Source organism: Vulpes lagopus, chromosome 9 (assembly GCF_018345385.1).
Source record: "Vulpes lagopus strain Blue_001 chromosome 9, ASM1834538v1, whole genome shotgun sequence".
In the NCBI taxonomy this organism is placed as follows: domain Eukaryota; kingdom Metazoa; phylum Chordata; class Mammalia; order Carnivora; family Canidae; genus Vulpes; species Vulpes lagopus.
Window position 1 is genome coordinate 64,531,096 of NC_054832.1, and position 27,743 is coordinate 64,558,838.

The 27,743-nt window shown below is 39.8% G+C and overlaps 1 protein-coding gene across 5 annotated transcripts in view; it reads right to left on the reverse strand.

Moving 5' to 3' along the window:
• Nucleotides 1-27,743, reverse strand: part of TRIM55 (tripartite motif containing 55) — a 43,368-nt gene that overhangs the window by 6,206 nt on the left and 9,419 nt on the right. Inside the window, exons 4-10 of one of the 5 annotated variants that reach the window (XM_041769113.1) lie at nt 27,180-27,275; nt 15,811-16,044; nt 15,443-15,465; nt 15,215-15,339; nt 13,626-13,888; nt 11,963-12,250; nt 10,512-10,599 (exon numbers count right to left, since the gene is read on the reverse strand). In XM_041769113.1, coding sequence (XP_041625047.1) covers nt 10,512-10,599; nt 11,963-12,250; nt 13,626-13,888; nt 15,215-15,339; nt 15,443-15,465; nt 15,811-16,044; nt 27,180-27,275 — 1,117 coding nt within the window. The remainder of the gene's footprint in view (nt 1-10,511; nt 10,600-11,962; nt 12,251-13,625; nt 13,889-15,214; nt 15,340-15,442; nt 15,466-15,810; nt 16,045-27,179; nt 27,276-27,743) is intronic. The other 4 variants (XM_041769111.1, XM_041769110.1, XM_041769114.1 and 1 more) reach the window with 4 other exon arrangements.

Sequence of the window (27,743 nt, forward strand, 5' to 3'; positions counted from 1 at the left end):
CATTTAAGAGGGAAAATATTTTTTTAGCTGGCCCAAAGTAGAAGAGTAAGCTCTCTGATCAATCACTGGTGCCCTCAGGCTTCCTGTAAGCTTCCCAAGAGATGCCAGCATCTGCTTTTCTCCAAATGATCATTCTCTCTACCACCAATGATCCTGGTCCATTATCATTACCTGCCTGTGTTCCATTTCCTTACCTCATCAAGGTGATAGTAATTTATCTGACAAACTGAATTACAACCAAGACATTAATGGATGATGATGGTTTAATGCACACCCCTGCCATATAGCATGAAATGTCCATGTCTTATCCCGAGGGACAACTGTGGTAGACATGGGAGTCACTATTACAGGCCATTGAAAGGATACTGGGACAGTGAGGAAATTTGTGTCTAAGTCCCTATGCTTGGACCTCTATCTCTTCTCTGCTACTGGGAATGCCAGTCACAAATTCAACCTGACAGAAGGATCTGGTTATTACTACCTATTAAATTCCAGTCTTCCCTGGCCAATCCAGAAGTTCCCTTGCCCATCTATAATGAAATCCATTTTCCTTGAAGGAATGCGGATAGAAGGGATAAAGCTAGACTTGAGGCTTCTGAGTGGGCAACCACTCTGTTCCCACCCTGACCTACTAGGCTGGTTCAGAGAAGCAAAGCCAGATACTAGGAACAGGTGTGAGTAGGATTGCTGAGGTCATGCTTATAATGCTTATTCAGAAAGCCTAAACTCAAGCACTGGCCCGCTCCCTACTTAGCATTCCTGAACCACAGGCCCTTGGATAGCTTAAGCATTATGGATTCAAGACTGGAAAAGAGAGTATGGCCAAGAGCCTGAAACATGCAGCGGTATCTAAGGAATAATTGAGGTGTGGTCTGTAATTTACAGCCAAGAGTCTAAGCCCTGGAAATTCTGCTGGGCTGGTCTTTCACCATGTCATTTCTTTCACAGGAATATAGACATTTCTGCAGAGCAACTGAGATGCATTTAGAAAACACAGAGCTGTGTAAATATAGCACACTCTCCATGAATGCTAGAGGAAGAAGAAAAGAGGTACTCTCCAAAGGATCTACAGAAGGAAAACACCCACTAAAAAGCATTTTTTTCTTGGGAGGATCCACAGCTGTACACACTAAGTAAAGAAAGGAGTGAAGGGAGGGGGTGCCTGAGTGACTCAGCTGGTTAAGTGTCCAACTCAATTTTGGCTCAGTCATGATCTTGGGGCCCTGGAATCCAGCCCTGCATCCTCAAGCTTTGCACTCAGTGGGGAGTCTGCTTAAGATTATCTCTCTCCCTCTGCTCCTCCCTATGGCTGCTCACATGAGCTCGCTCTCTCTCCCTCTCTTTCTTTGTCTCTCTCTCTCTAAAATAAATAAACCTTTAAAAAATGGGCAAAGGGATTTGATTTGGGGGCTTTGTTGTTACTAACTGCTTCATTTTGCTAAGTGGAGACCAGGAACCAGAGTCATTTCCTCAGATCTATGAAACAAGAAGAAATCAAACCCATCTACTTTTTCTTAACCCAGAGTAAGATTTATGGTGTATAGTGTTTGGTTTGTTTTAAACATGGTATTTAGGCATTGATGGGGTCAGTATGGGGAGCAGGAAGAAGCTAAAATGGTATCATCGACTGGCAAAAACTTAAAGCCAGCCTTCTTCTCAGATATGGACCTGATGATGGTGTATTCAGCATAGAGTGTGCGTTCTCACCCCTCTGAAAGAAGTACTGAATTACAAAGAACTGCTAGTTGGATTATTAATTCCTCACACACAGGAGTTTCTGCGTCTTGTGAAGGTTCTCTCTAGAGCCATGGGAGGTTGACGGTATTATTATGCCCAATTTATGGCTGAGAAATCTCAGGCTCAGGAAGGCTGAGGACCTTGCTCAAAATAACTCTAATGAGAGTGCTGAGAGTTAGTGACCACAAATCCAAAGACAAAAGCTGGTTCTATTGAGCATGTGAGACTTGCGGGAGAGGCACATTCCACCTCTGAAAGTCAGAAAGAGGCATGTTGGTCAAGCAGCATGCAGTGCAACTAACTAAAGGATTGGAGTGCTGTCATTGCAAAGGTCAGCTACGTGCCTGCAAGCACTGGAGGCCTAGAAACTGTCCTGTGAGGCTGTGCCAATGTGTCAAGAGTGGTGAATCAAAGCAGGGGAGCCCTTGCTCACACTATTTCTGCTTCAGTCATCACCCCAGGTAAAGTAAGGGTTCACTCACTTTTCCTAGATGTAAGCTTGGTGTATAGTATATTGCATATGCACCCTCCACAGTGGAAGGCAAGGGATCACTGAACTCTAAGCTCCCACTGCTCTGTAACCTTGAGCAAGTCACACATCCTCTATGATCCTCCACCATAAAATGTGTAATTTTAATGATTCCTATTGTACAGAGTTGTTGTGAGGTTTATGAGAGAACCTCTGCAAAAGACTTTCTAAATGATGAAGCAATGTACACATATTAGTTACAGCATTGCCACACGGCATTGATTTTTCAGATGCATTAACATGGTGGTAGATTAATTCTTTGCTTTGTGGGTTGTAGTAGGAGAAAAGGTATTGCATGGAATTCACTGAGATAGGTAAACAATCACAGAAAACATCCACAGTATGTACAATACTAACAAAGGTCTTAGGTTAAATCAGAATAATAAACAGTTTTAAGACACAGGAAGCAAAACTCGACTAGCTATGTCTAACAACTCTGAGAGAGCTCTCCCTGGTGCCTGCGTTACTGTTTTCATGGAATTGTAGGCCTGTAGGCACGGGTTGCCAGGGGAAATGAATTCATTATACTGCTCGCACACAATTTATATTATATTTCCCTCTTTGAAATGGATACATCCATTTTAGCTTTCTATTAAAGTAACCTTTACCAAGGATGCTATTTGATCCTGAGAAATATAGCCTACAGTTTTAGTATAGATATTTTTTATCCTTCTAGAAAAGCCCCCAAATTGACAGTTATTAGGATGTCACTTTCCCAACAGGAAAAAAAAGGCCAAAAAAAGAATTGCAGTTGAAAAATACAAATGAAAAAGCATTAATAATGTTAATGCAATGGTCTCATTAAAACTTACTTAAGAAAAACCTTACTCTCTCCTACAGCTTTTTCTATCTGAAATAACTGCATTTTATTATCATAATTTCTTGTAATTGCTAGAGTTATTAAGTCCTGGATAGTGCTACATAGTAAATGTAGGCCAGTCCTGAGCCCTGATCAATTTTGTCTCTATTTTTACCAAGCTTGAATTCCAGCACAGTCAGGGCGCTAGCAAATCAGCGATTTGTAAGCTTGAATATCCTAATTTGTAAAACACAAGCAGTTGCTCTCAGTAGGGATTTCTGTTTGAAAATAATTGACACCCTGGATCCCTCAATTAAATTTAGAGAACATAGTTAAATTTTCATTCATTTCAGTTTGTTTTGGAAAATTGAATAGATCATTTCAAAGAATATGGGACCTACAGTCACACTCATGGGAAATCATGTTCTTAGTCTCCTGCTTTGTTTTTTTAAATCTTCTGTAATACTTCGTGAGATTAATCTCACTCAGAAAAGCAACTTTCCAGCCCTCTGGCCTCCAACATCTCTCACCTCTCAGTCTCAAGTGGCAACTAGAATTGATATTTGTCCTTGAAAGCAGAATGAATGGTTTGGTCTCAAAGATCATTTGCATGAAAATAATTTTATCTTTTTGTTTGTGACACCTATGAAGACCCAGGGTTCCACATGCTGCTTTTCCTTGGAACTTCTAATATTCATCCTGTTTTAGGAAAATATGAATATTTTCTAGGAGACTGAATCTTGGGATGATGAGAAATTTGATGAGGTCTCAGATCTGGGGACACATGTATTGGTTTCTGAGAATCTAGGAAATAAACCCTTCAAAAGGGAAAAGACTGCTAGTGCCTGCCTGTTAAATCATAGACTGGTTTCCTTTCTTCTTTCCTTCTTCCTTCCTTCCTTCCTTCCTTCCTTTCCTTAGGAAGAGAGGGAAAAATAAAACAAGATGAAATCAGAGAGGAAGACAAAACCATAAGAGACTCTTAACCAAAGGAAACAAACTGAAGGTCACTGGAGGGGAGGGGGTAGGGGAAAGCAGTAACTGGGTGATAAACATTAAGGAAGGCACATGATGTAATGAGCACTGGGTGTTATATAAGACTGATGAATCACTGACCTCTACCTCTAAAACCAGTAATACATTATATGTTAATTAATTGAATTTAAATAAAATTTAAAGAATAAATTGAAAAAAAAAGTATAAAAAGAAAGAAAGAAAAGAAAAAGAAAAAAATAGAAAGTAAGAAAGCAAGCAAACAAGCAAGCTAGCTTGGTGCTGGAAATCCCTGGCCCATGATAAGGTGGCCTCTGGTTTAGATAAGACAAGGAGTAAATTAGGGCATAAGTGTGTCATGAAAATATACAGAGACATTAGCTTATAAAGCAATTTACATCAGAACTAAAAATAGGGCACCACAGGCCAGTGACAACTAGTCATTGAATCATAAAGTTCAGCCTAGTCACTTAAAAGCATTAGATATGTCAGCTATCTCAGTCTTCATATACTTGGCCCTGTACATTGCTGGAGGAGAAAGGGGAGTCAGGCTCATTGGATTTGGGTCAGGCCTGCCCCATTGCCAGACACTTGGAACGCCTTAAGGATTGTTAGCACCTTTCTTCTCCAGGCTCTCCCCACCTGCCTTCTAACTTTGCTAAGCTACCTTAAAAGATAGTATATGTGTATGAGGACCTTCCTTACACCCAGTAAAGCAGGCAGCCATACACAAAAGAGAAAAGAATTTTGTTTTGTTTACCACTTATCTTGGGATAAATTCTTCAAGACAATAAAATAATGCTAAATATGAATGCACCTAAACAGAGTTTCAAATGCATGAGGCAAAAGTGATAGAATTGCAAGGATAGATACACCAACTCACAGTTATAATCAGAGATCTCAAACTTCCTCTCTCAGCAATTGATAAAACAAGTCAACAGAAAATCAGTAAGAATATCATAGATTTGAACAACACTATCAATTAACTGACCTAATTAACATTTATAGAACACTCACCCAACAACAACAGAAAGTACAATGTTTTCAAATGAATCTTCAGCAAAGTTGAACATATTCTGGGCCATAAAACAAATTTTAAATTTAAAAGGATTAAGATTCCTATAAAGAGTATTCTCTCTACACAATAGAATCAAACCAGATATCAAACAGAAGGATATCTGGAAAATCTACAAATATCTAGAAAATAAACACTACTTATCTAAATAACTCCTGGATCAAAGAACAAATCCTGAGGTAAATTAGAAAATATTCTGAATTAAATGAAAATGAAAATACAACATATCAAATCTTGTGGGATGTAGCTGAAGCAATGATTAGAAGAAAATGTATAGCATTAAATGCTTACATTAGAAAATGAAATATTTCAAATCAATAATTTGTTTTCACCCTAAGAAACTAGAAAGCGGAGACAAAATTAAACCCAAAGTAAGCATAAGGGTGAAAATAATAAAGAGCAAAGATGAATAAAATAGAAAATAGAGAGAGAAAAAAAAAACAATAAAGACAAAACAAATAAAGTGGAGGGCTTACATTACCTAATATAGGGACTTTTATAAAGCTATAATAATCAAGACAGTGTGGTATTGGCAGAGGGACAAACACAGATCAATGGTTCAAAGTAGAGCCTTCAAGTAGACCTGAACATATATGGTTACTTGAATTTCTACAAAGTCATCAAGGACTGAGGGAAAGGATAGCCTTTTTCACAAGTAGTGTTGAAACAAACGAATATCTATATAGAAAATAAACAGGGATGCCTGGGTGGCTCAGCGGTTGAGCGTCTGTCTTTGGCTCAGGGCGTGATTCCGGAGTCCCTGGGATCAAGTCCCACATCGGGCTGCCCACCGGGAGCCTCCTTCTCCTTCTGCCTATGTCTCTGCCTCTCTCTGTGTGTCTCTCACGAATAAATAAATAAAATATTTTTAAAAAGAAAATAAACAGTCAAGAAACATCCTCGATCTTTATCTCACAATACAAAAATTAACCTAAAATGATCTTAGAGCTAATTTAAGAGCTGAAACTACAAAAATTCTAGAAGAAAATGAGAGAAAATCCTTGTGGTTTTTGAGTTGAGCAAAGATTTCTTAAGACACAAAAAACACAAAGCATAAAGGAAAAAATGACAAATCGAACTTCATCAAAACTAAAAATGTTTGCTCTTCAAAATACACTTAAGAACATGTAAAAGCAAGCCACAAACTGGGAGAAAATATTTGCAAAACATGTCTGATAAGGGGGTTTTATCCAAAATAACGTTAAGAACTTTCACAACTTTCTAATAAGATAAACAACCCAAAGAAAGTGGGCAAATGTGAACAGATACTTCATCAAAGAAAATATGAAAATGACGTAGAGGCACATGAAAAGATGCTAAACATCATTAGTCATTGGGGAAATGCAAATTAAATGACATAGCATACACATCCATTAGAATGGCTAACCTGTGAAAGATTGAGACAATACCCACTGGGATGCAGGGAGGGAATTAACTGCAAAGGTACATGAGGACACTTTGTAGAGGGATGGAAATATTCTACATCTTAATTGTGGTAGTGGCTACATATTTGGCTATTTGCCAAAACTGAACTATAACACTTAAAACAGGTAGATTTTCAAGCCACATATCGTTCATCTCTTCATCTAGTATTCTGTGATTACCTCTACTATGTACATTCTAAGAATTTGCTCTACTGGGCAGTGATGTCTCTCAGTGTCTTTAGGTAGACTTTAGAGTTGAGCCATCATGGATTTTTTGGAGTTCATGGCATCAAAAGTGGCCATCACATCTGTGTAAATATTCAGCTGAAGGAAGAGATTTGGAAGAATTTGGGAAATGGACATTTATGGAAGAGCTTCAAGGCAAGACATATATTTTGAGAAATGCGTTGGACTGTCTATTTCACTGAGAACCTGTTACTACTGTCCCTAAGTGTGGCTTATGTCAGGCCGGAGTCTGTAACCCTCCCAATGAAAACATCCTGAAACAATTATAAAATTCTTAGTATAAAGTTTTTCACTCTCCACTGTGTAAATAGATAGACCTTTTCTTTGAGTAGTTGCTTCATTGTCCCAGTGAGAAAATGGAGGCTCAAAGAAAATAAATGCCCAGAGTTGGTGTAGAGAAGCAACAGGACAGGAACCTAAGTCCTTTTTACTGATTTCATGGATCCTTCCAGTGCCTAAGACTTAGTAGGGTTTCTACCCAACTTATCTATTTTCAGGCTTGAAGAATGGAATGTGAAAAGGAGCTATCCTGTTCTTTAAAAAAAAAAATAGCTATGATATAGTAAAACTTTTTAGGTTCTCTTATAACCACAACTTCATACTCTGGTGACCACAACTTCATACTCTGGTGAAATATATGAATTCTGGTTCTTTATAGAGGCAGAAATTGCAGAGATTTTAATGTCAAAGTCCCTATCTCCAAAGCAATTGACTCTCATTAGGATGTGGAGCGGGGGATGGAAGGTCCTCTGACCTTGAGGCAGCTGCCATAGTCCAGCTCAAGTATCAGCCAGAGCAGCTGCCAACTTAATCCACCATATAGGAAGACATTTCTCTGGAAATCTCTGTTCCCTGAGCAGCTCTCATTAAACAGATTGGATAAATTCTTCCACACCAGGCCAGTAAACTTCATTAGGAAGGGAGGAAGGGGAATAGGGAAGGTCTTTCATTGTTGCTGCTCCCACCCCTGGAAAATATGCCACATGTATTTCAATAAAATACTCAATTGTCCATAGGTGTGGGTAGTGGGAGTTGTCCTTGTCTCAACACCCAGGTATAGTTTGCATGTAAGTTGTATAGGAAGAGAAAGGGCAAAGGAGGGAAGCAGACTGGGCCCAGAAACGGCCTCAAGAAGACATGCCCAGGAGATGAGGCTCACAGAGACTGCTGTCCAAGGGCAGCTGATCTGCCCTCTTCCCACTTTATTATTGCCCTGTCCTCTAATATTGACTATGTCACTTTTTCAAATTAATTTAAAAGTTAACGTATGAAGTAGATCAAATGCTATTTTCCCCAAATTCTCTTTGCCTTGACTGAGCATCCAGCAGGTATGGCCTAGAAAGGTAGAAACTTAGAGGGAATTTTGCAGCTAAAGACCAGTTCATGTCCAGGGGTTTTCTGGGAGAAATAGGATGTTACAGGATTCAAAGTGCATCCTGCAGAAGAGTCTCGTCTATGGGATTCAGTTTTGCCACAAGGCTGAAGACAAAACTTGTTGAGAAATTTATTTATTTATTTATTTATTTATTTATTTATTTATTTATTTATTCAAGAATGAAGGTGGGGAAGGCAACAAAGCTTCTCTGATCTAACAAAAAGCACCACTACCAAAAGTTCACCACTGGTGGAGACTGCTGATGTCTGGTTTTTGCCGTGATCGGTTTCTAACTCATAATCTGCCTATGTAATTAGGTGAAGAGAGAAGGTACAGGAGAAAGTGGAGATTGTATGGAATCAGAAATGACAGGCAGCAAAGGCAAGGGCAGGTATCACTGTATAAATAGCTGTGAAGAAAGCACCTGGAAACAGAACATTTGCCTTCTTAAAAGTTTGAAGGTGACTTTAGTGAGTTCACAGATCAGTATATGAGCCTGAGATGCTTGAGATTCTAAGGCAACCTTATTCCCTAACATGTAGTAAAGAGAGGTAAGACCACCTGGAAATAAAGGAGAACTTCTGTATCACATCCTAAATGTTCAGGGAAAGACTAATGATAAAGTATGAAATTCCAATAAGCTAACTTTGCACTAGACAAATATTAACCTAGTGAGTTGGGTTCTGAGGTGGTGAAAGTAAAGCAGGCCTGCAAAAAATTTACAGAGGCCAGGAATCTGATACTATGGTGAGGTCTCTATTGATCTGTCCATATTCTTTGCAATAGTGAATGCCAATCACCCTACTCCAATGCACTCCCATAGGCCTCACCCTTATCTTAGCAGACAGGCATGTGAATGTCAGGGTAGGTGACATGGACTCAGTGGATGGCAGACAAGAAGCATGACTCTCCCCCTGCAGCCTCAGAGAAGCATTACAAGAATATCTGGCAACAAACCCCAAAACCTGAATTCTCAGAATGTAAACTGAACTCTTCAGACAATTATTCAGATCCACGGTTACTCAGGATATTCCCATAAAATATGGAGTTCTCTCTCTCTCTCTCTCTCTCTCTCTCCCATTTGCCCCACTGAGCCCATGGCCAATACTTCTGCCCACTGCTCTTCACCACAAATAATAAGCAGACTATAAGGACACTAGGAACATTCTAGGGTACACAGGTTTTCTGGCTGACTATTAGACATTGGGGGAGAATCCTACTCACACATAGTTACAGACATGACAGGGACCCATGGAGATCCTACTGTCATTGCTGAACAGACAGCTAATGAGGCAGAAAGGAACTATGATGGGAGCTTCCAGAAGAGTCAATGTCAACTCATGAAAAAGTCAATGAGCCAGAAATAGCTGAGGCCTTTCAGCACCAGTCACCCTGAATTGCTTCTGAGCTACAGGCATAGGGAGCTGGGCCTCAGGTTCAGCAGGGTCATTTACTCAAACGGACATGAGGTTTAAATCTTTAGATATTATTAAACTGATAATCTTCAAAGGGGTATTTAAGGACTAAGATGCCAGCTCCTAAACAAATCTTATAACAGTATTTAAGTAAAGGCTTGGCTATGAGAAAGGTGTCTCAAAAATAAAGGCTGTTGCCTTTATGACTTTTCTTTGGTTCTTATTCATTATGTCTGGTTAGATGAACATTGATCTTCCTGCTTTTTATTTATTCAGATCTCACCTGGCTACAATCTCCTTGATGTTGCTGCACCTGGGTTACCTTTCTCTCAGAGATCTTCTCTCTCAGGAAAGACTGTAGAGTCTGATGGACTCAAAGAGAACTGAGAAGTCACCTGGCCCACCTGCCCACCAGTGCAAGAATTGCCTGGGTATCTTTCACAGGAGTCATCTGGCCACATCCTGGGTCCCTCTGGCGTAAGCAAATGAAATGTACCTACTTAATCTAGGAAAACCCTATATATTCCTGAACTAGTCCTTTGCTGGTCCTCCCTCTACGTTAAGAGCACTGAATCCTCACAGCATTACTGACACATTTTGAAACTGGCCTCCCCTAATGGCCGTTTTAGAGGGTCCACTCTTCCTGGATTACTGAATAATTGCCCACTGAGTCACTGTTCTGAGTCAGGATTCCCCTCCATGCAGGATTAGATAATGGAGCAATTCTCCTCAGGAAGGCACCTTGAGGTGATTGCATCATAGGGAGCTTGAAGCCATGAATATTATCTAGAACTTGGTTCTTTTTAAATGGCTGAACCTCAAAGTTGAGTAGGAATTTATCTCTGAGCCTACAGAGTAGGAACATTATGGAAGAAACTACATGAGATGTTAGTTAAGGGAAAAGAAAATATTTCCTACCCATTAAAGTAAAAATCAAGCACTGAATCTGACGCCAGATGTAGTGAAGTATAAGAAAAGCCAAAAGTGCTAGGCAGATTGCTAACTCCTGTGAGAAAACAAGAAGAAAGCTTCACTGATATTATCACAAATAATATTTTTCAACATCATTTAGATGGATTTTGCGTTTTGGTTTGGAGCCCTGTGAAATGCTCCTATTATGGGGTATTTATTGCACCACTGTTTTCAAGAAACAGCTCCTCCAGACTCAACTTCCACTAAATATGTAAGAAATCCAATTAACTTTCCAGAAATAAAAGTTCCTGTAAATTTTCTAGAAAACTTTACACTATATTTTTTAACCTAAAAACTACCTCAAAATGTTTCCTCACATTATTTTTGTCATTTTTCACTTGTGAAAATAAGTATATGACACAAAAGCATGTTACTTTCAGTTTTCCAAAAATAACTTCCTTTTATTACCTCATGAAATTAAGGTTCACTTGAGCAGATACAGTCAAGACAATAAGTAATTTTCTGATTTTTGAAAAATGTATTTGTTGTTCGTAACCACCTGGTGACCCAGGAGCACGGAACCAGGGAATATTTCTTTGACATTCCTTGTCTGGACAACACTTGTATCCACACATCATTTAAGAATGTTCATAGGTATGGAGTAACCATGAGCATTCTTCCTTGTGAAGAAATGATAGAATATTTCTTCTATGGAATCTTTGAGCCATGCACACATCTAACCCATTGTGGGAAAAAGATATGGCCTTCAAAGTACATTATAAAAAGGAAAAAAGAAGTATTAAGTGGCCCTTAAAAAAAAATCCCAGTGTAGGAAAACCTGTGTTTTTCTGCTCCCAGCAGCACATGTTTAGGAAGAGCTGGTTTAATCAAGCCAAGACTATCTTTTTCTAGCCATAGCCAGCACACTCCCAGAATCCATGAATCAATCAAAGGTTATTTTCCAGAGCAGACTTAGAACTCAATTCAAATGTGTTCCTTCAGGGTTGCTGGGAATGACACAGAAGCAGGTGATTAGTCTTTGGAAGCCCAAGGAGGACACAAAAACGGCTAAGCAAGGGCAGGTGGCCTTTGCAAGGGGGAGCCTGGGGCAGCAGCCAGTCACCGCAGACAAAGCAGCTTTCAACTGCATGCTTCAGGGCCAGGCTTGCTGGTACCCCTTCCCTGGGAAGCCAGGTGTGAGGTCACCACATATGGGTAGCGTGAAGTCCCTGTGTTTCCTTTTTTTGTTTTCCCAGCCTTAAAAAGTAAAAAAAAAACAAAAACAAAAAACAAAAAACAAACCCAGCCCAAATTGCGGGATGAGTTGTTTTCTGTGTTTTTTTTCCCAAGCCATGGTTCCTTTCTGCCCCTTCGGAAGCCCTTCTTTGTTGCTGTGGTCCCAGCAGGACGCTAGGTGGCACGGGGGAGCATTCAGACACAAGAGCATCAACACTAACCTGAGAAGTAGCTGCAGGTGAACTAGTTTCCTTACCACTCACTGCTGCCCTCTCACTGGCTGCAGCTTCCGGCACTTCTGCCTTCTGCACATTCGAATCCTCAGAACCAGGAGGCCCTATGTGTCCCAGACCTTCGCTCCCTGGGGTGGAAGGTGGGTTGGTGGTGGTTTTCCGGGTTTGGCCTTTATACCAACTAGGGTAAAACAAGGGATCCGCAGTGTCCGTTGCTGCAGGGACTGGAGTTTCAGACTCTGTGGTCTGCTGAGAGCCAGTGGGCACCACCTCCCCCTTAATCGGGACAGATACATTCAAAAGTAAAAAAAAAAGAAGAAGAAGAAGAGGAAGAAGAAGAAAAAGCAGTCGGTTTTAGTTCCCTTTGGGTTTGAAAACGGAGCTCTCTGTGCACTGCCTGATTTAGCATGTGGTTTAGCGCATCCCACCCCTCTGCAGGCAGTAAGGGAGGGTCAGCGCTGCCAGCGCCCCTCCATCTGGGAACCTTCACATGCCCCCTCTTCTCTGCTGGGCTTGTCCCTCACTAGATGGTAGCCTGGGCAGACAGACAGCAGATGCCTAAAATGAAGTTTGCTTCTAAAACATCTGATAGAGCAAAAAGGTCAAACTCTTGGCCACAATTACTTGTTTTGACATTCTAAATGGGCTCCCCAAACCTCTTTTCTAAAATCCCAAATTGATCTTATTGATCAAATCCAATTCTCATTTGGATAGCACAGCTCGAACCCAGCGCAATCGGTATACCCAGAATGTCAAGATTCTAGGAACCATAAATAGTATCTCAGCCTGGTTTCCTATGGAGACCGAGCATAGAATATAATTCTCTAATTCAGGGTTTCCCCCCTGAGGTTTTGTTTCTACAGGTAATTGCATCCACTTTGAGAGCAGGTGCCAAACCAGGGCTGGTTTTTGGTGAAGCTACATTGCCCACAAAGTCCACAGGTGGAGACCTCTGCCGAAGTTGTCGTGAAATCAGCACAAAGGCATGAAAACTGGGCGGTGACATCTCAAAAACTAAGAACCAGCCAGTCAGATACAGGATTTGGGATGGGTTACCTCCTAAGAAATTTGTAAAATCATTAAACATAATCTCATCAAATGACAGATACACAGAAAACTAGACGTTATTTGTCCACTCCATGAAAGATATAGTTATATGTCAATGACAGGGACATAAACTAGCATGACTTTTATATTTACTTTTTTTTATCATCTACAGAAAATTAAGATTCTGAAGGTGTGGTCATTTTTATTTCTCACCTTAGATTATTTCCTACCCTCTACCCCATAGCTGTATTCAGAGAAGACCCAATCTTCATGACATTGGCAATCTAAGAACTAACATGTTACACACATACCCCTCTCCCCTACATGCAATTTTTCCAAAGATTGCCTCAGGGTTGAGGGTGCTCTTGGTGGGAAAATTGTGTGAAACTCGGTCTCATCAACTGGTTATAACAACTCTAAACCCATTGAATAACCTAGAGGACTTTTCCCTCTGACATTGTGACTGCTCTGAATTCTTTTTGTCTTCCACATTCAAACTTCTGGGCTACAGCTACCTTTTTCTTAAGGTAGAATAAATTGTTTAGGCTATTCAGCAAGGAGACACACCTGTGTGTCCTGTAGGACAGAATCGGTGAATAGTTACCTGTGTCACGGGAGCCTCTGCAATAGGTGGCAGGGCTGGAGGTGGTTCTGGAGAGGAAACCAGAAGTGCCCCTGGGGCAGCCTGGAGCTCTGAGGCCAGCTGAGAGGGTTCCAAGGCTTTCTCCGGACTTTCATCTTCTCCTGATGACTCTGTCCGAACATTTTCTACCTCTTCCACTTCTCCCTCCTCCCCTTCTCCTTCTCCTTCTCCTCCTCCTCCTTCTCCTTCTCCTTCTTCCCCTTCTCCTTCTTCATCTTCATCTTCTGGTAAGATAATGTGTTTTTTAAATCATTATAATTACCACTGCAGCTATGAAATCAATTAATAGCCAGTACTTACAGCCCAGATTAAGGTCAGGGCTAGGAAAATCTTCTCCATCAGACACTGGACTATGGCCCAAGTATGCCATGCTGGGGCTTGTGCTTCTAGTTAAATGTGGACAGAAGAAATGTGAAGATGGGCCCAATCACCATAATCTTCCTTGTTCCCCTCCCCAATACAAAGTGCAGTCCTTACTATTACCATGCACCATGCACCTGACCACTGCCATCATCCCCCCACCCCCTGCCCCCATAGCCCGGCCACATTTACACCATACCCTGTCACATCTGCAAGCTCCTGGAAGGTTGGGACTGGGACTGTCACTTACTTATCTCTGTCGAATTAAGTGGAAATGCAACTTTCTTCCCTATCTCAGAAAACATACAAAACCCTTGACTTGTTTTAATATCTTACCTCCTCTATCCAGTGAATGCTGACTTTTGCCACAGTTAATACTATCACTCTTTTCCTAACACATTGATCTTAATAGTCCCTCAGGCAATATTAAGGAGAGACAATATTAAGGAATTTTTTAATAAGATTCATCCTGAAGGTTTGCTTCTAAACTTACTTCTGTACACACTGATACAACTTCATAGCATTATTAATGATGTAGCCAAGGAGCCTTGTCATCTAGATGGGCTAGGATGAATCAAGACAATCAAAGTTTTGGTCAGCTCCAAGGTTATTTTTCTCTTTTCAATTATTTCATGAGGACAGATTTCCAGGAGGGTGATCTCTGGACCAAATGGTAGGGATACATTTATAACTCATGAAATACAGCTGGTCACATAGAGCCAGTTTTGTTTCCAGGTGTGACTTATTCTGTGACTCATTACTATTCTTGCCCTCTAAAGTCTGATTAAGTGGATGTGCTACAATGTCTATCCAAATGTCTTCCACGTTTTATTTTTATCTCATCTTTAACCTTGCACTTGACACTTCACATCATTATGGTTAACACCCTGTGTAGGGTTGATGTTGAGACATCACCATCACCATCAATTATTAAGTATTTCACAACTCAAAGTCAAATGCCCAATAATGGCATTATAATAATAGGTGTTGTGCTGTGCAAAGCTAAATAAATACTGTCAATCAACTATACGAATTTGTAATGAAATAGAGTTTCACATTGGATTATGATCCTTGTATAATTGTCAGCATCCATTCTGGAGATGATTCTGAATCCCCCTTTCTTCTGCTGAACCCATCTGCAGCTTTCACACACCTGCAACTTTGGCCAAATGGTCACAAGAAAAACAAACCTCTGTAAAAATCAATTTCGCGTATTACTTTTTCTTCTCTATTGAGGTTGACTGTGAAGTGGTTCATGTTCTCATAACCATGTTCTATTTTCTCCATCTGAAATGCCTTCGATGCTTCAGAAATTCTGCAACAAAGACAAGTCACCGCTTTCTGTCACTGTTTAATGTTTGATAGCCTTGGGTAAAAATGAAAAGTATGCATTTTTCCATAAAATGAAAATTACTTACTTTTGTAACAGGGTTTTGGCATTCTGTGAAAGCAAACAAAAGACAGGCCTACTTAAATTCTTTTCATCAAAGACTTAATTCTTTCCTCTGCTGACTCGGAAAATCTCAGAGCTTAGTTTCTAAATGCCGTGAATAACTGCTGTTTTATACCAGAACCCTCTTATGTTTAAGTGATGTCATGGTCCCTTGAATATATGCTTATGAAGTTGTTTAAGCAGATGGAGATATGAACACAAAATAACCTTATGTTTTACTTGGTAAAATAAATCAAAATGAGATGTACATAAAATTACAAAAATATGATGACAACTACTTTTCCAGCACCCACCTTCTTGGTTAGTTCTATTAGGTACCAAAAGGATACTTACCTGCAGAAACACTGCCATTTCTGGCTCATCCATGAACTGGATTCCTGATTCAACCAACTTTGACACGTTTTCCAAATGATCAGAATACTTTTTGATCAGAGCACGGACATGTTCCAGTTTCTCCTCTTGGGTTCGGGTAATGACTTGGGTCATCTCATTTTTCCTCTCCTCCAGGATGCCATACAGGTAATCAAACTTCTCACAAAGTTCCTGCTTCTGTTTTCTGCAGCATTCCTGTTAGTTGGGTTAGCTCATGTTAGAAAGTGTTTGAAAGAGTGTCTATTTGGAGAAATCGCCTGGACGTTTAAGGAGATAAGAAAATTTACTTATATAGGGTATTTTTTTTTTTCCTTGAAGCTGTCCCTTGGATATAGATTCCTATTGTGTTGATGCTTTGAAGACCTATTTTAATATTTTTTTAAAAAATGTTTTATTTATTTATTCATGAGAGACACAGAGAGAGAGGCAGAGACACAGACAGAGGGAGAGGCAGGCTCTTCGCACAGAGCATGATGTGGGATTCGGTCCCGATGTGGGATCATGCCCTGAGCCAAAGGCAGAAGCTCAACCGCTGAGCCACCCAGGCGTCATGAAGATCTCATTTTTATCAAATGTGATACTCATACAATCCAAAGTCAACTGAATTTGCTAAATGGATCAATGATTTTTTCACTATGTTCTTTATAAAATGGAGAATTTCATAGAAATTAGGAACAAGTTTTTAAAAATTTTTGTGTTGGTTAGACAGCTTATGGGTTAATATTTTGCCTTAGTGTGAGTGTGAGTATATGTGTGTGAGTGTAAGTATGTGTGTATATGTAAGGAAAACACCATGATACTTCCTGGTTTGTATCCTTCAGTCTCTCTCTACTTCACCTGCACTGATCCTGTCCCAGTTTCAGTCCTTCCATGGAAATTCTAAGGCTTCCCATTGGCCTCTGCATCTGGAATTTACTTCAAGCAAACTCATACACTACAGCTGAATTCATTTTCCTGGAGTACATTTCCCTGGGGTACAGTACTTTCTATCTGACTACTCATTGCCCAAAGAATAATATTTAAGCTTCATAACTGACTTTACAGCTTCTCCATAATCTGGTACCAGCCTTCCTTCATAATATTGTACTATTCTTCATCACATACCCCATGTCCAGCAAAAACAAATCACTCACTTTCTTTGCTCATAATTTCCCCTCTGTTTAGGATGTTCCTTCCTTATTCACAGTTTCAAACTCTTAAGTAATCTTAAATACATTGTTGGAACACCACCTTCTCTCATAAGATGTTTTTTGATCTCTATGACTGAATGCCATTTTTTCATTCTTCTGAAATCCCATAATAGTTATCACCAATGACATGCACCTGTATCCACCTGGTCCTCTATTCATCCAATATCGTTTAAGATGGGGAAATACTGAATCTAGTCTTTGATTCCCCGAGAGAAAGCCTGCATGGAAAGTCAGCCTTGTGCATTTGCATTGTGTGGCTGAAGCATCTCCAGCATCATCTAGCTCCCTTCTCTGAATCCATGTTTAAATCATAATTAGCTTTTGGTTTGCCTGGCTATTGGCCTTTTGGTATCTCAAGCTCCAGTAAGCTTGGTATATCTCCTTGGACCTGACCATCTCTGGGTCCACGACCTTTACAGCTGAGAACAGACTTCGAGACACAATGATGGAATGTAGCTTTCCTGCCTGGTGGGGGCTTCTTAGGAATCCAGCCAATTTATCTGACATCTCCAACCTTTGTGACCCTTCTTACATGTTCTTTCATTTTAGTAAACACTGGTCTCTTAGAAGTCAAGTATCACTTTCATCCTTTACATGAGTTCCTTAAATATCTAAAGTATAGTCTCTTTAAGGATAGAATCTGGGTCTGCCTAGGACATACACCACTTTGGACAACAGATGTTCAGTGTACATATTTGAATATGTTTTTTAAAACTGCATTTCATTTTCCTCCAATTTCTCTACTATTTTTAGAGTAAGGGGGAAATAGGGTAACCTAAATCAAATTGTTGGTTATGAAGATACTCCACAAATGTGCAGGAAATACACACACCTTCCTTCACTGCCTCCTTTGGAACACAGTCAATCCTTATATTTTCTGACCAATAACAATGCATGAAGGACATCTAATGATTTAACCATTTTAGTAATAATTACTAGTTAATGCTGTTATGTAGCCATCCATTCATTCATTTAGCAATCAACTCCTAAATGTGTCATTTGTGTCAAGCACTATGCAAGGCTCTGGGGACCCAACAATGAACTAAAACATAATTCCTGTTCTCAAGGAACTCAGGTTCACCAAGAGAGAAGGACTATGGATCAACAACATAACAGCAACCTGGTAAGCTGAATAATTCAAATATGTTAGAGATTTATACCAGGTTTTATAGAAGCATGCTGGCAGGGGACATTTAAGGGGAACAGGGAGGGGTGGATGGCTCAGGAAAAGCTTCTGATGAAGTGGTGCCCAACTCTGGCCATAAAGGAAGAGCAGGAGCAGAGGAGGTGTGAGGATGGGATTAAAATCCATGGAGCCTTGACAGTTGTCAGAGTAATAGGACAAGGGCCCACAAAGCATGTCCAGATGTGGAAATCACTGGGCTCGCCAAATTTGCATCCATTTCCAGCCCTTTACCTTGAGATTTGGACTATTATGAGACCTCAGAACTGAAGCCTGTTAGTAGCTTCCCAATCAAACTTTCTTTCACTTTAATGCTTTCTGTTCTAAGCTCAAAGGCAACCTTGTGCCCAGTGCATTCCTGAAATATGCCTCTTTGATGTTCAGAAGCTCTACTGTTTATTGCAAACATAAGGATTTGTAGCTTATTTTTCTAAAAGGAATTGTGCACTTGAAACATATATAATGAATATTGATACATGATACTAGTAGAATATTTTTGTTTCTCAAAAGTTTTCTTCTATATGATTTAGTATGTGTGAGAATATTCAAGTTCACAAAACCCAAATTATTTATAATGAGACTGATGTAAAGTCATGTGTAATGGCTAGTGTTTTATTTAGTGGTTTAAATGAAATAACCATTTTATTTTTACATTATTTTTCAATTCCAAGTATTATTTTATTTTCATTCTGGTTTTCTAATGATTTGTACTATATTAATTTTAATGAAATTACTATCATTTTAATAGCAACTATTAATTACTTATTTACAGTGTAGGAAATGCTACCCCATGCAGAGTATATGTTAGATTATTATTATTATATGACTACATACTGAATAAAGCACTTATCACCTGACACATTATAGGTACTACATAGTGCTATTAAATTTAGATCCAATTTTCCTTAATTTGAATTATTCAGTTGTGGAATTTTGAAGTTGCATGAATATCAGAAGTAATCTGCTCCAAATCGATCATTTCACTCATGTGGAAACTTAAGCCCAGCAGAGTTAAATCACTTTCTCAGGCCATTCTGCCATTTATTGTTGGTGCCTGGCCTAGAGCCAAGGGCTTTGTACTCCTGGGTCAAAACTATTCCTACTATATACCCTACTATGAAATACTTGAAAGTAACTTGAAAAAAATTTTATGTGAACTACTGTAAACTGAACTTATGTCTTTAACAAATCAACTCTGCAGCAACTAGGTTTTTAAAGAAACCTCAAATTGTTTCAGAATTATATTCATTAGTTCATTCTTCAGCAAAATTCACTAATTACTATGTATTAGGCATTACAGGATCTAAAAACCTGCCAGAATTTTTCAGTGTTCATGAGAAGGGTAGAAAAATTATTGTATTTTCTAATTTCTAATACAAAAAACCCTTCACTTCTTTTTTCTCTTCCTAATGTGCCTTTAGTATAATCCTATGCAAAGTATGGTAAGAGTCAGACAAATCTGTTTCTAAAATAGGAAAAATATGCTTCTTTCTTGAAATTATGAAACTAGTACTTACAGACTTTTAGAAATGAACTTAAGATGTTCAGGTTAATCTAATGTCAGATTCAAATGAGAAATACTCATTTGAAGAAATTAAATTTCTTCTATCTTTTTCATGCCCTCTGAGGTAGAAGCAATACCTGAGAGACTAAGGTGGGCACCCTTCTGTCCTTCTGGACTGCAAGACCTTCAAAGTGCTATGAAAGTCAGTTAACAACAAACACGTCAGCTTATCGACTCACCCTCTGAGGTAATTAGGGAACAGGTATATGCCATGAAAGAAAAATATGCTGTTAGAGGCCAGCTCACTAGTGATAGTGATTACTCTGAATTTCAGTACCTACTGTGCCTTTGTAAATGTGGACCTGAAACGCTTTCAACAGTGACTTTCTGGTAACCTGAAAAATGGAATGGGAAAAATGTGGACTACCACATTATCAAAATGTCTGCAGGTAGCACACTTTAAAGGATGAATGTTACCTGCAAAAGCATGATAGCAACCATCTTTATCTCTTCTCTGCAAAAACTTCCTCACCTCAAAGATTTCTGTTTGCTTTTAAGATTCTTTTTCACTTATTTCAGTTAAAAGCTTGGTAAAAAAAAAAAAAAAAAAAAGAAAGAAAAGAAAAAGAAAAAGAAAAGGCTTCAGTAAAAGTTCTTGGCTGTGTACCTTCCCCCTACCCCACTTCTCTGAATACTAATTGAATCGAGATATATACCTCTTGACCTTCAAAGTTTATCTTTTAAAAATATTCTCCATTTTCTTTCTTTTGATATCTGCAGTCCCTGTGTCCTGTGTGTGTACACATGTGCACCTGTGTGAGTGCATTTAGCAACTGAATAACTTCCATCATAAATGCACTAGGTATGTGCCTCTAAGCATATTCTGATGCATAGCCTCCACTGCAAGGTGACCTACCTCCTGGGTCTGCCAGGACATTTATATATATTGGCTTCTTAGAAGAACCAAATAAAAGTTGTCTGTAGTCCTTGAATAAAAATAAGATTCATCCCATCTCTGAGGTGAGCCCAGTATGGATGCAATATACCAAAAATGGGTGATTTTATAAAGGGAAAATTATGCTGTCCATATTCAAATGTAAAATGATGACAGGTGGAATATCTGTTTCTAACCAATGTCATAGTATCTGGCTAAAAAGAAAAAAATCAAGTAATCATTTGGTCATTTCCTTAGAAGTGAGTAGGTAGCCTTTAATATTTCTCTAAAACCCATTGTTTAGCTGTTGCTTTCGTAGGAATGTTAAAACTGACACACTTTAATTTTTAACCTCATTTATATTCCAGTGGCGATAAGATACAATTTATGCAGCTGCAAAGAGAAGAATTCCATGGGGAAAAAAATCAACAATAGACAATCTTTTACTAAATAGTATATAGCCCACCACTCAAAGTACCATCATTCCATTGTTTCTAATGACTGGATTTTCAGTGGCTTACCTTTTCCCCAGAGACTTATTATTCTCTGAAATGATCTTGTCATTTATTGGTTTTATTGTCTAACTTCCCTACCAGAACAAAACCTTTCTGAGAACAGGAACCTTTTCTATTTAGTTCATCACCACTTCCCAGCATTATGTGTGCAGAGTATGGCATGGAGTGTACACACGAGAAAGATAGTCTGAATGATTGAGTGAATGAATGAAATATGACTTGTATCTAAGAATATTCAGTCCTCAAAACTTTCTATGTTCCCATAAAATAGATATGTCAGTAGATACTCCAAGCCTCTGCTTTATTCAGTACTCAAAAGAGAACAGTAAAGAACAACTATGCAACTGTAGGGAAGCCACTTAGCCTCAGGACAGTTTTCTTATCTGTACAATAAGGGATGGGATTGGGTGATTGCCAGAGTCCCTTTTGACTGTACAGTTCCAAGACTCTACAGCTTGAGGTAAATGTAGAGATATTGCAGTCTTCAGTCTATAAGATGTCTCTTTCCACTCCTGGTGAGTTTCAGAGTGGTCATCTACAGCATTAAGACATAAATTATATGTCCTGGCCCTGCAATGTCAGTCCCAGCTTGGGAATGTGCCAGGGCTATGACAGGAAAACCTAAGACAATTGGAACCTCTGCTCTTACCATGTAAGGAACTTGCCTCTGTGCCCAAAATAGAGCTGAAGATAAGCTCTTAGCCCCACCACTTGTCACTGAGCAACTGTGGCTCTACCCAGCTCATTCACATACCCTACCACATTCCTCCACCACTCATCGACACACAGGCTTGTTTGGTGCTATGGCTCTGCGTCTGGAAGTCCACACTCAGCTTCATTTGAAATACAGTACCTCAGAATTCTCTGCATTAAGCTAAATAGGGTTTTCTCCCCCAACCACCCCCAAAAGAAGGGGAAAAAAGCAGATAGCAGATTAATAATATAAAGAAAGAACTATATTAAAGTAGGAAGATTCTCCTGAGGAAATCAGCCAAACCTTTGCTCATAAAGCCCCAATTCCTAGCAGTTGGGAGAAGTCCCATGAGGGCAGACTCAGATGAGAAGCTGGGTCTCCGCCAGGCTACACTAAAAAAGACAAAGGAGAATTACATGTTCTTTCCAGGTACTGGAGCTGGAGTTAGGCCCCTTTCCTGTCAGTGGGGTGCCCTTGTGCAGTGCTCAGCCAAGCAACTCTACCTCATGGCCGTGGGACTGGGGAATCCCAAACTCATGCTGTTTTCTATCATACCATGTTGCCACCCACTTCATGTTAGCACAATTATGTTCTAATTTATGGGATCTCTAAAGCTTACTCCTGGAGTGTCTGTCCAGATCATTTAGAAGCTCCATGAGTAAACTCTAAGTCAGAGAGCCCTGCAAGCCTATCCTGACCTGAGCTCTTGGGTTCAGGGAAAGCCACAAGACCATGGCGAGTTGAGCAGTTGTTTATTTTGCTCCTGTTCATGTTGGAGAGTCAACGCATTTCCCAGAAGAGTCTTCGTCTACTTTTGCCAATATTTTAAGTTACCTCCAAGCTTCTTATATAAATATATATTATCTATGTATATTAATTATAAATATATTAAATATTTACCTATTAGATAAATAATAGGACTAATATCTTCTACCATTCATGTTCAGTTTTTCCATCTGAAGGAGGTTGCTTACCCCCACATCATAATCCACCAAGACCCTGATAGTCTTATTCTGACACCATTTAAAAGATGCTCCAGATGCTCCAGTGGTTCAAACAACTATTAGCATCATTACAGTGTGTTCTTTTCAAGCTGGCTGTGAGAATAATATGAGGTAACACATTTATCAAGCCTCTGGCATGTGCCTCTTATCCCAACTTAGTCATCACAATAACACTGTGAAGAATATATTATTAACCCCACTGTACCAGTGAGGAAGTTGAGGGACAAAGAGCTTAAGTAACTTCCCCAGGTCATATAATTAAATAACAGCTAAAATTCAAACTCTGAAGCCTATTCTTTTAAGCATATGTAATATTGCCCTTAAAATGTTGCCTTAAAAATTCCGGCATGCTTATTAACATGGTTCTTACTATTTTTATACTTCATATTTGTAACTGCACAGACAATATCCCAAAAGCTGTTTGGATAAAATTATTGTTTTGGAAATACAATAGATTTGTTTTCAACTGCAGAATCATCGGAGGGTCTTATTAAAGTTGTCATTTTTCAGATAATGGAAAGGCTCAAGATCAAATATTTATTATTCAACTTGTAACTGTTCCCTTTAAATGTGTACCCATAAAAAACAGGATTATTTCTAGGCCTACCCACCAGCCTGCCTCAGGAGGGCCAGTATTAATAGCCTACTCTCTTGGGTATCCAGTGACATAGGATAATTGCCCTCCATAAAGACTGTAAAACAGAGGTTTTGATTTCTAGGGATGAGGAAGGAAAGCCAAGCACATTTTTCTGGAAGCAGAGAGCTCCTGAGGCAGTGGACTGGTCCACCTCAACCAGCAGCCCTCCTTCTGAGTCCCAGCCTGTCCCAGAACATTTCCCAGCTTGGAAAGGCAAGTAGTTCCAGACCATGCTGGGCTTGTCTAGAACAGCCTAGAAGGCCCTCCAACAACGTGCAGTCCAGAGCTCTCAGAACATCTTAGTCTGAGCCACATTCAGCCAGCAATGCTGAAAAGACTTTAGGCTTCTTTACCCACTGTCAGCCCACAGCAATGAGGAAAAAAAAATGCCACTTCCCCTTTATACGCAGTTCAGACTCCCCTTTCATGACTGTTGTCCTCTCAAAGCCACTCAGAATCATTGGAAACTCACATCAACAGTATACATTATTTTTTTAAAAGATAAGAAGGAGTCCACAGGGTGATTTAGCAGAAGCTCAGCAGCTCTCCAGGGCTGGTCCTGGGCCAAGTGCCTGTCCAGCCCAGCCCTGCAAGACATTACATGATCGAGGACAAAATTAGACATGTACAAGGGATGGACACTCCTACCAAAGGGCAGGTGTCAGGGCCCCAAGTGGGAAGAGGTGAGGTAATTAGGGAAGGATAGTGCCCAACCAGGGACTACTCCATTTCCCATCCCTAAGGAGTTCTTCACCAATCAGAAGAGGGAATTCTTTAACAACAGCTCCCCACCCCCTGGCCAGGAGCCACCGGTGGCTTCCCAGAAAATGTTTCCAGGCAGGTGGTGAGCAAAGTCAGGAAGGAAAACAACCACCTCAGGGAGAAGGGGAGACACAGGAGCTCTGTGACCTAAACTCTGGTGCAGAATTCACCTGCTCTGCAAGGTAGGACCATTTCACTCTAAGCCAAGAACTTGCTGTGCTTCACTGCAGGCTGGCATGCACGAAGTGAGCCTCTGATGTTTTGCCCACTGGTATGGCCCTGGCTCTATGGGGATCACCTTGGTGATTACAGGAGCACCGTGTGGCCATTTGTGTCAGTGTCTCTGGCTTCTGGCCTCTTCAAAGGGAGGTTATTTGCATCAAGTAGGGATCATTAGATCAGGGACCACCTTCATGAGGCTCTGAGCCAATACATTTCCAGATGAGCCACCTAACCTGATCTGAAAGAACTGTGCTTATCTGGGCCACATTCATTCATTTTTTATTTTACTGGTTATTAAAAATGCCAGGCTCACTTTAGAAAAATGCGAAATACAGGAATATATAAGGAATATGTAAGGAGTATATAGTCCCACTGTTCTCGTTGCTCCTGACCTTTTGGTTTCTGGGGTTTTCTCCCCCTCTAAACGTCTATGAAGGGTTATTTATGAATATATACACTCTATATTGTTTTGTCTCCTTAAAGTAAAATCTCAGAAGTGAAATAAATAAGTAAAAGGGATGGACATTTTTACGACCCCTGCCAATTTACAGCTTCATCGGAAAGCCCTGCAGGGAACAATTACACTTTTCTGGTAACCTGTGAAAACACTTACAAAAGTGTGCATGTTTGATGAATGTTTTTATCAGGAATAATAGGGGTAATAATCCTGACATGCACTGCTCGGAAGTTCCTCCTGATATCTGCACTAAATCTCTTCTGCCGACTTAACGTCAAAGCTGTTCCTTCTTGTCTTTTCTCGGTGAAAGAGAAAACAGCTGCTCCCTATTGTGTGTCTGACCCGCCTCCAGGAAGAAAACCAGTTGTCAAATCTCTCCTCGTCCTTTCAATGTCCTCTGATGCTGGCTACATGGAGCCTGAGTTGTTTGCTCAAGGCCCAATGTGACCCACAGAGCTTTTCGCCTGCTTGTGTTTTGCAGCCTCTCCGTCCTCGAGAGAGGACTCTGATGAAGGCTTGACCAGAGAGGAGTACAGAGATGACCTCACTTGCCCACAAGTAACATACTCCTATTTATATGCTCAAGACTCAACATGGTACCACACTGGAGTGCTGATTCATGGCTTACTGATTAAATTGTACTTGGCCTTTCCTGTAAATAAGCAAAAAGAAAAGAGTTTCTGTTGTCCATTTTGTAACCTCTTTGGGCTCTTCACCCAGAGAAAGCTTTCCTTCTATAAATGGGTCCCAGATGTATTGTGATCTTTTCAGGAAGGTAAGTATGGAGAAGAGAGGACATTGATTTTAATGATGTGTAAATCTAAAATGAGATGATTATGGCCAATGTCTTGAAATTATTATCTAGGAACCAGCCTTTGGCTTTTAATAGAATTTGCCTTTCTAATGATAAAATAATGAAAACAGGGTACTTGGCAGGCACTCACCATATGGGTAGGCACTGTGTGAAGCATTTTGTTTATGCTTATTTAATTTCTCACAGTGACGCTATATAGTGGGCACTATGCCCCATTTTTACAGAGGAGAAATTAAGGGATTGAATGTACATGAAAATGGATCTTAAAACCTAATGATTAGTTTAAAAAAAGAAGCATAATGAGAAATACGGCATAATACCATTTATAAAAGTAGAAGATGTGAATATAAAACAATAAAGATTTTATAGGAGTATAGGTAAATGGAACACCAAAGATATTAGAGTGGTTATTTACAGAGAAGAGAGTGGGAAATGGGGATAACAGGAAATAAATAGCTAACAAGAGGTGCCTTGCCCATAGCAATAAGGACAATATGCCACAGAGTAAGCAGTATAATGCTTCAGCACTGCATCTGAGGTCCAAATGAAAAAAAACAAGTAACCCTAAAATTTAAAGCAGGGAGATGGTAATAAATGGCTCCAGGTTACAGTTCCAGAGACCTGCACTCACCCAGCTGTCTTGCACCTGCCCTCTATGAGGGCCTGGCTTTACTAGTCTGTGAATCTTCAGTTCTTAAAAAGATATCTGCCACATAGCTAAATTTCTTTAGACTTCAAGCATTTTGCCTTCAGCAATTACACAGTTTATATTTGATCTTGAGGAAGGGTGGATTAACAGTATTTCTTATATGCCAAACTTAAGTGTGAGCAAAACAGCCAGCCATTCATGCATTTGTTCATTGAGTTTGTACTGAATGTTTATTATGTGCCGGGCACTGGGCCAGGCAGAGGGCAGGGATGAATGAGCCAGTACTCAGGTCTGAGTGAGCTCCCAGCTACTGAATCATTCTCTAGCTACCATCATACACATCTTTCTCCTCCTGCTATCCACTTTGCATACCCACAGAACTCAGATAGGCAGCTGGAACCTGCACAGGATTTTCTAAAGCATTAACAAACATTTCTTAAGACCGTTTGGATTTCCACAAAGAAATAGTGCTATCATGGTGGACCACACTCATTTTTGTTACTGGGGATTGATTTTTGTTGTAGTCAATCTTATAAAACAGATTGACTGAAAAAGAACAACAAATATCGCAACCACCCTACTAAATGTGGCAAAATCTGCCTTGTTGACTAATGTGGTAACTTCTCTTCCTGAGGCCAGGAGAATATTTTAGAGTTATATGAGGAAGGAGGTCATTCTGTAAGGAAAGATTCTGTGGCAGTGGGCAGTCACAACCCCCCAGGAGTTCAGGCTTTGTTTATACTTGGTTGGAATTGCCTGACTTACCTCAATAGTTTTACAGGTGTCCTCCAGCTGGCTGATCACTCCCTGGACACGATCATTGCTTCCCACAAGGACTGCAATGCCATCACTTAGCTCAGACTAATGAAGGGAAAAGAGAGATGCAAGATTTTAGGAGTTTTCTTATCATCACTGATTTTGGATAAATCACAGTATTGTCCTCATGATTTCTAATCCAGGGTCCATTGAAACCCTTAGTAATAACAATAAGGCTTAGAAGGTCTGTCTACCTCCTACCCTTGTAAATCAAATTTTGTATAGATGTGTATATAAAGGTGCATCTGTCTGGGAAGAGGTTTTATAGTTGTCACCAAATTCTTAAGAGACTGTGACCCTGCTAAAAAAATTTTAAACACTGAATTATAGACTATAGATACAGAATAGCATATTCAAGCTAAGAAATTATGAACATTGTTTATAAATTCAGGGACTGAAAATGAATTAATTTCTTAGTGTAACTCAGGATCCATTTTATTAGGGAAATGTAGTTTTTAATTCACATTTATTCACTTACCCAACATACTGTGTACCTTCTATGTGCTAGGTGCA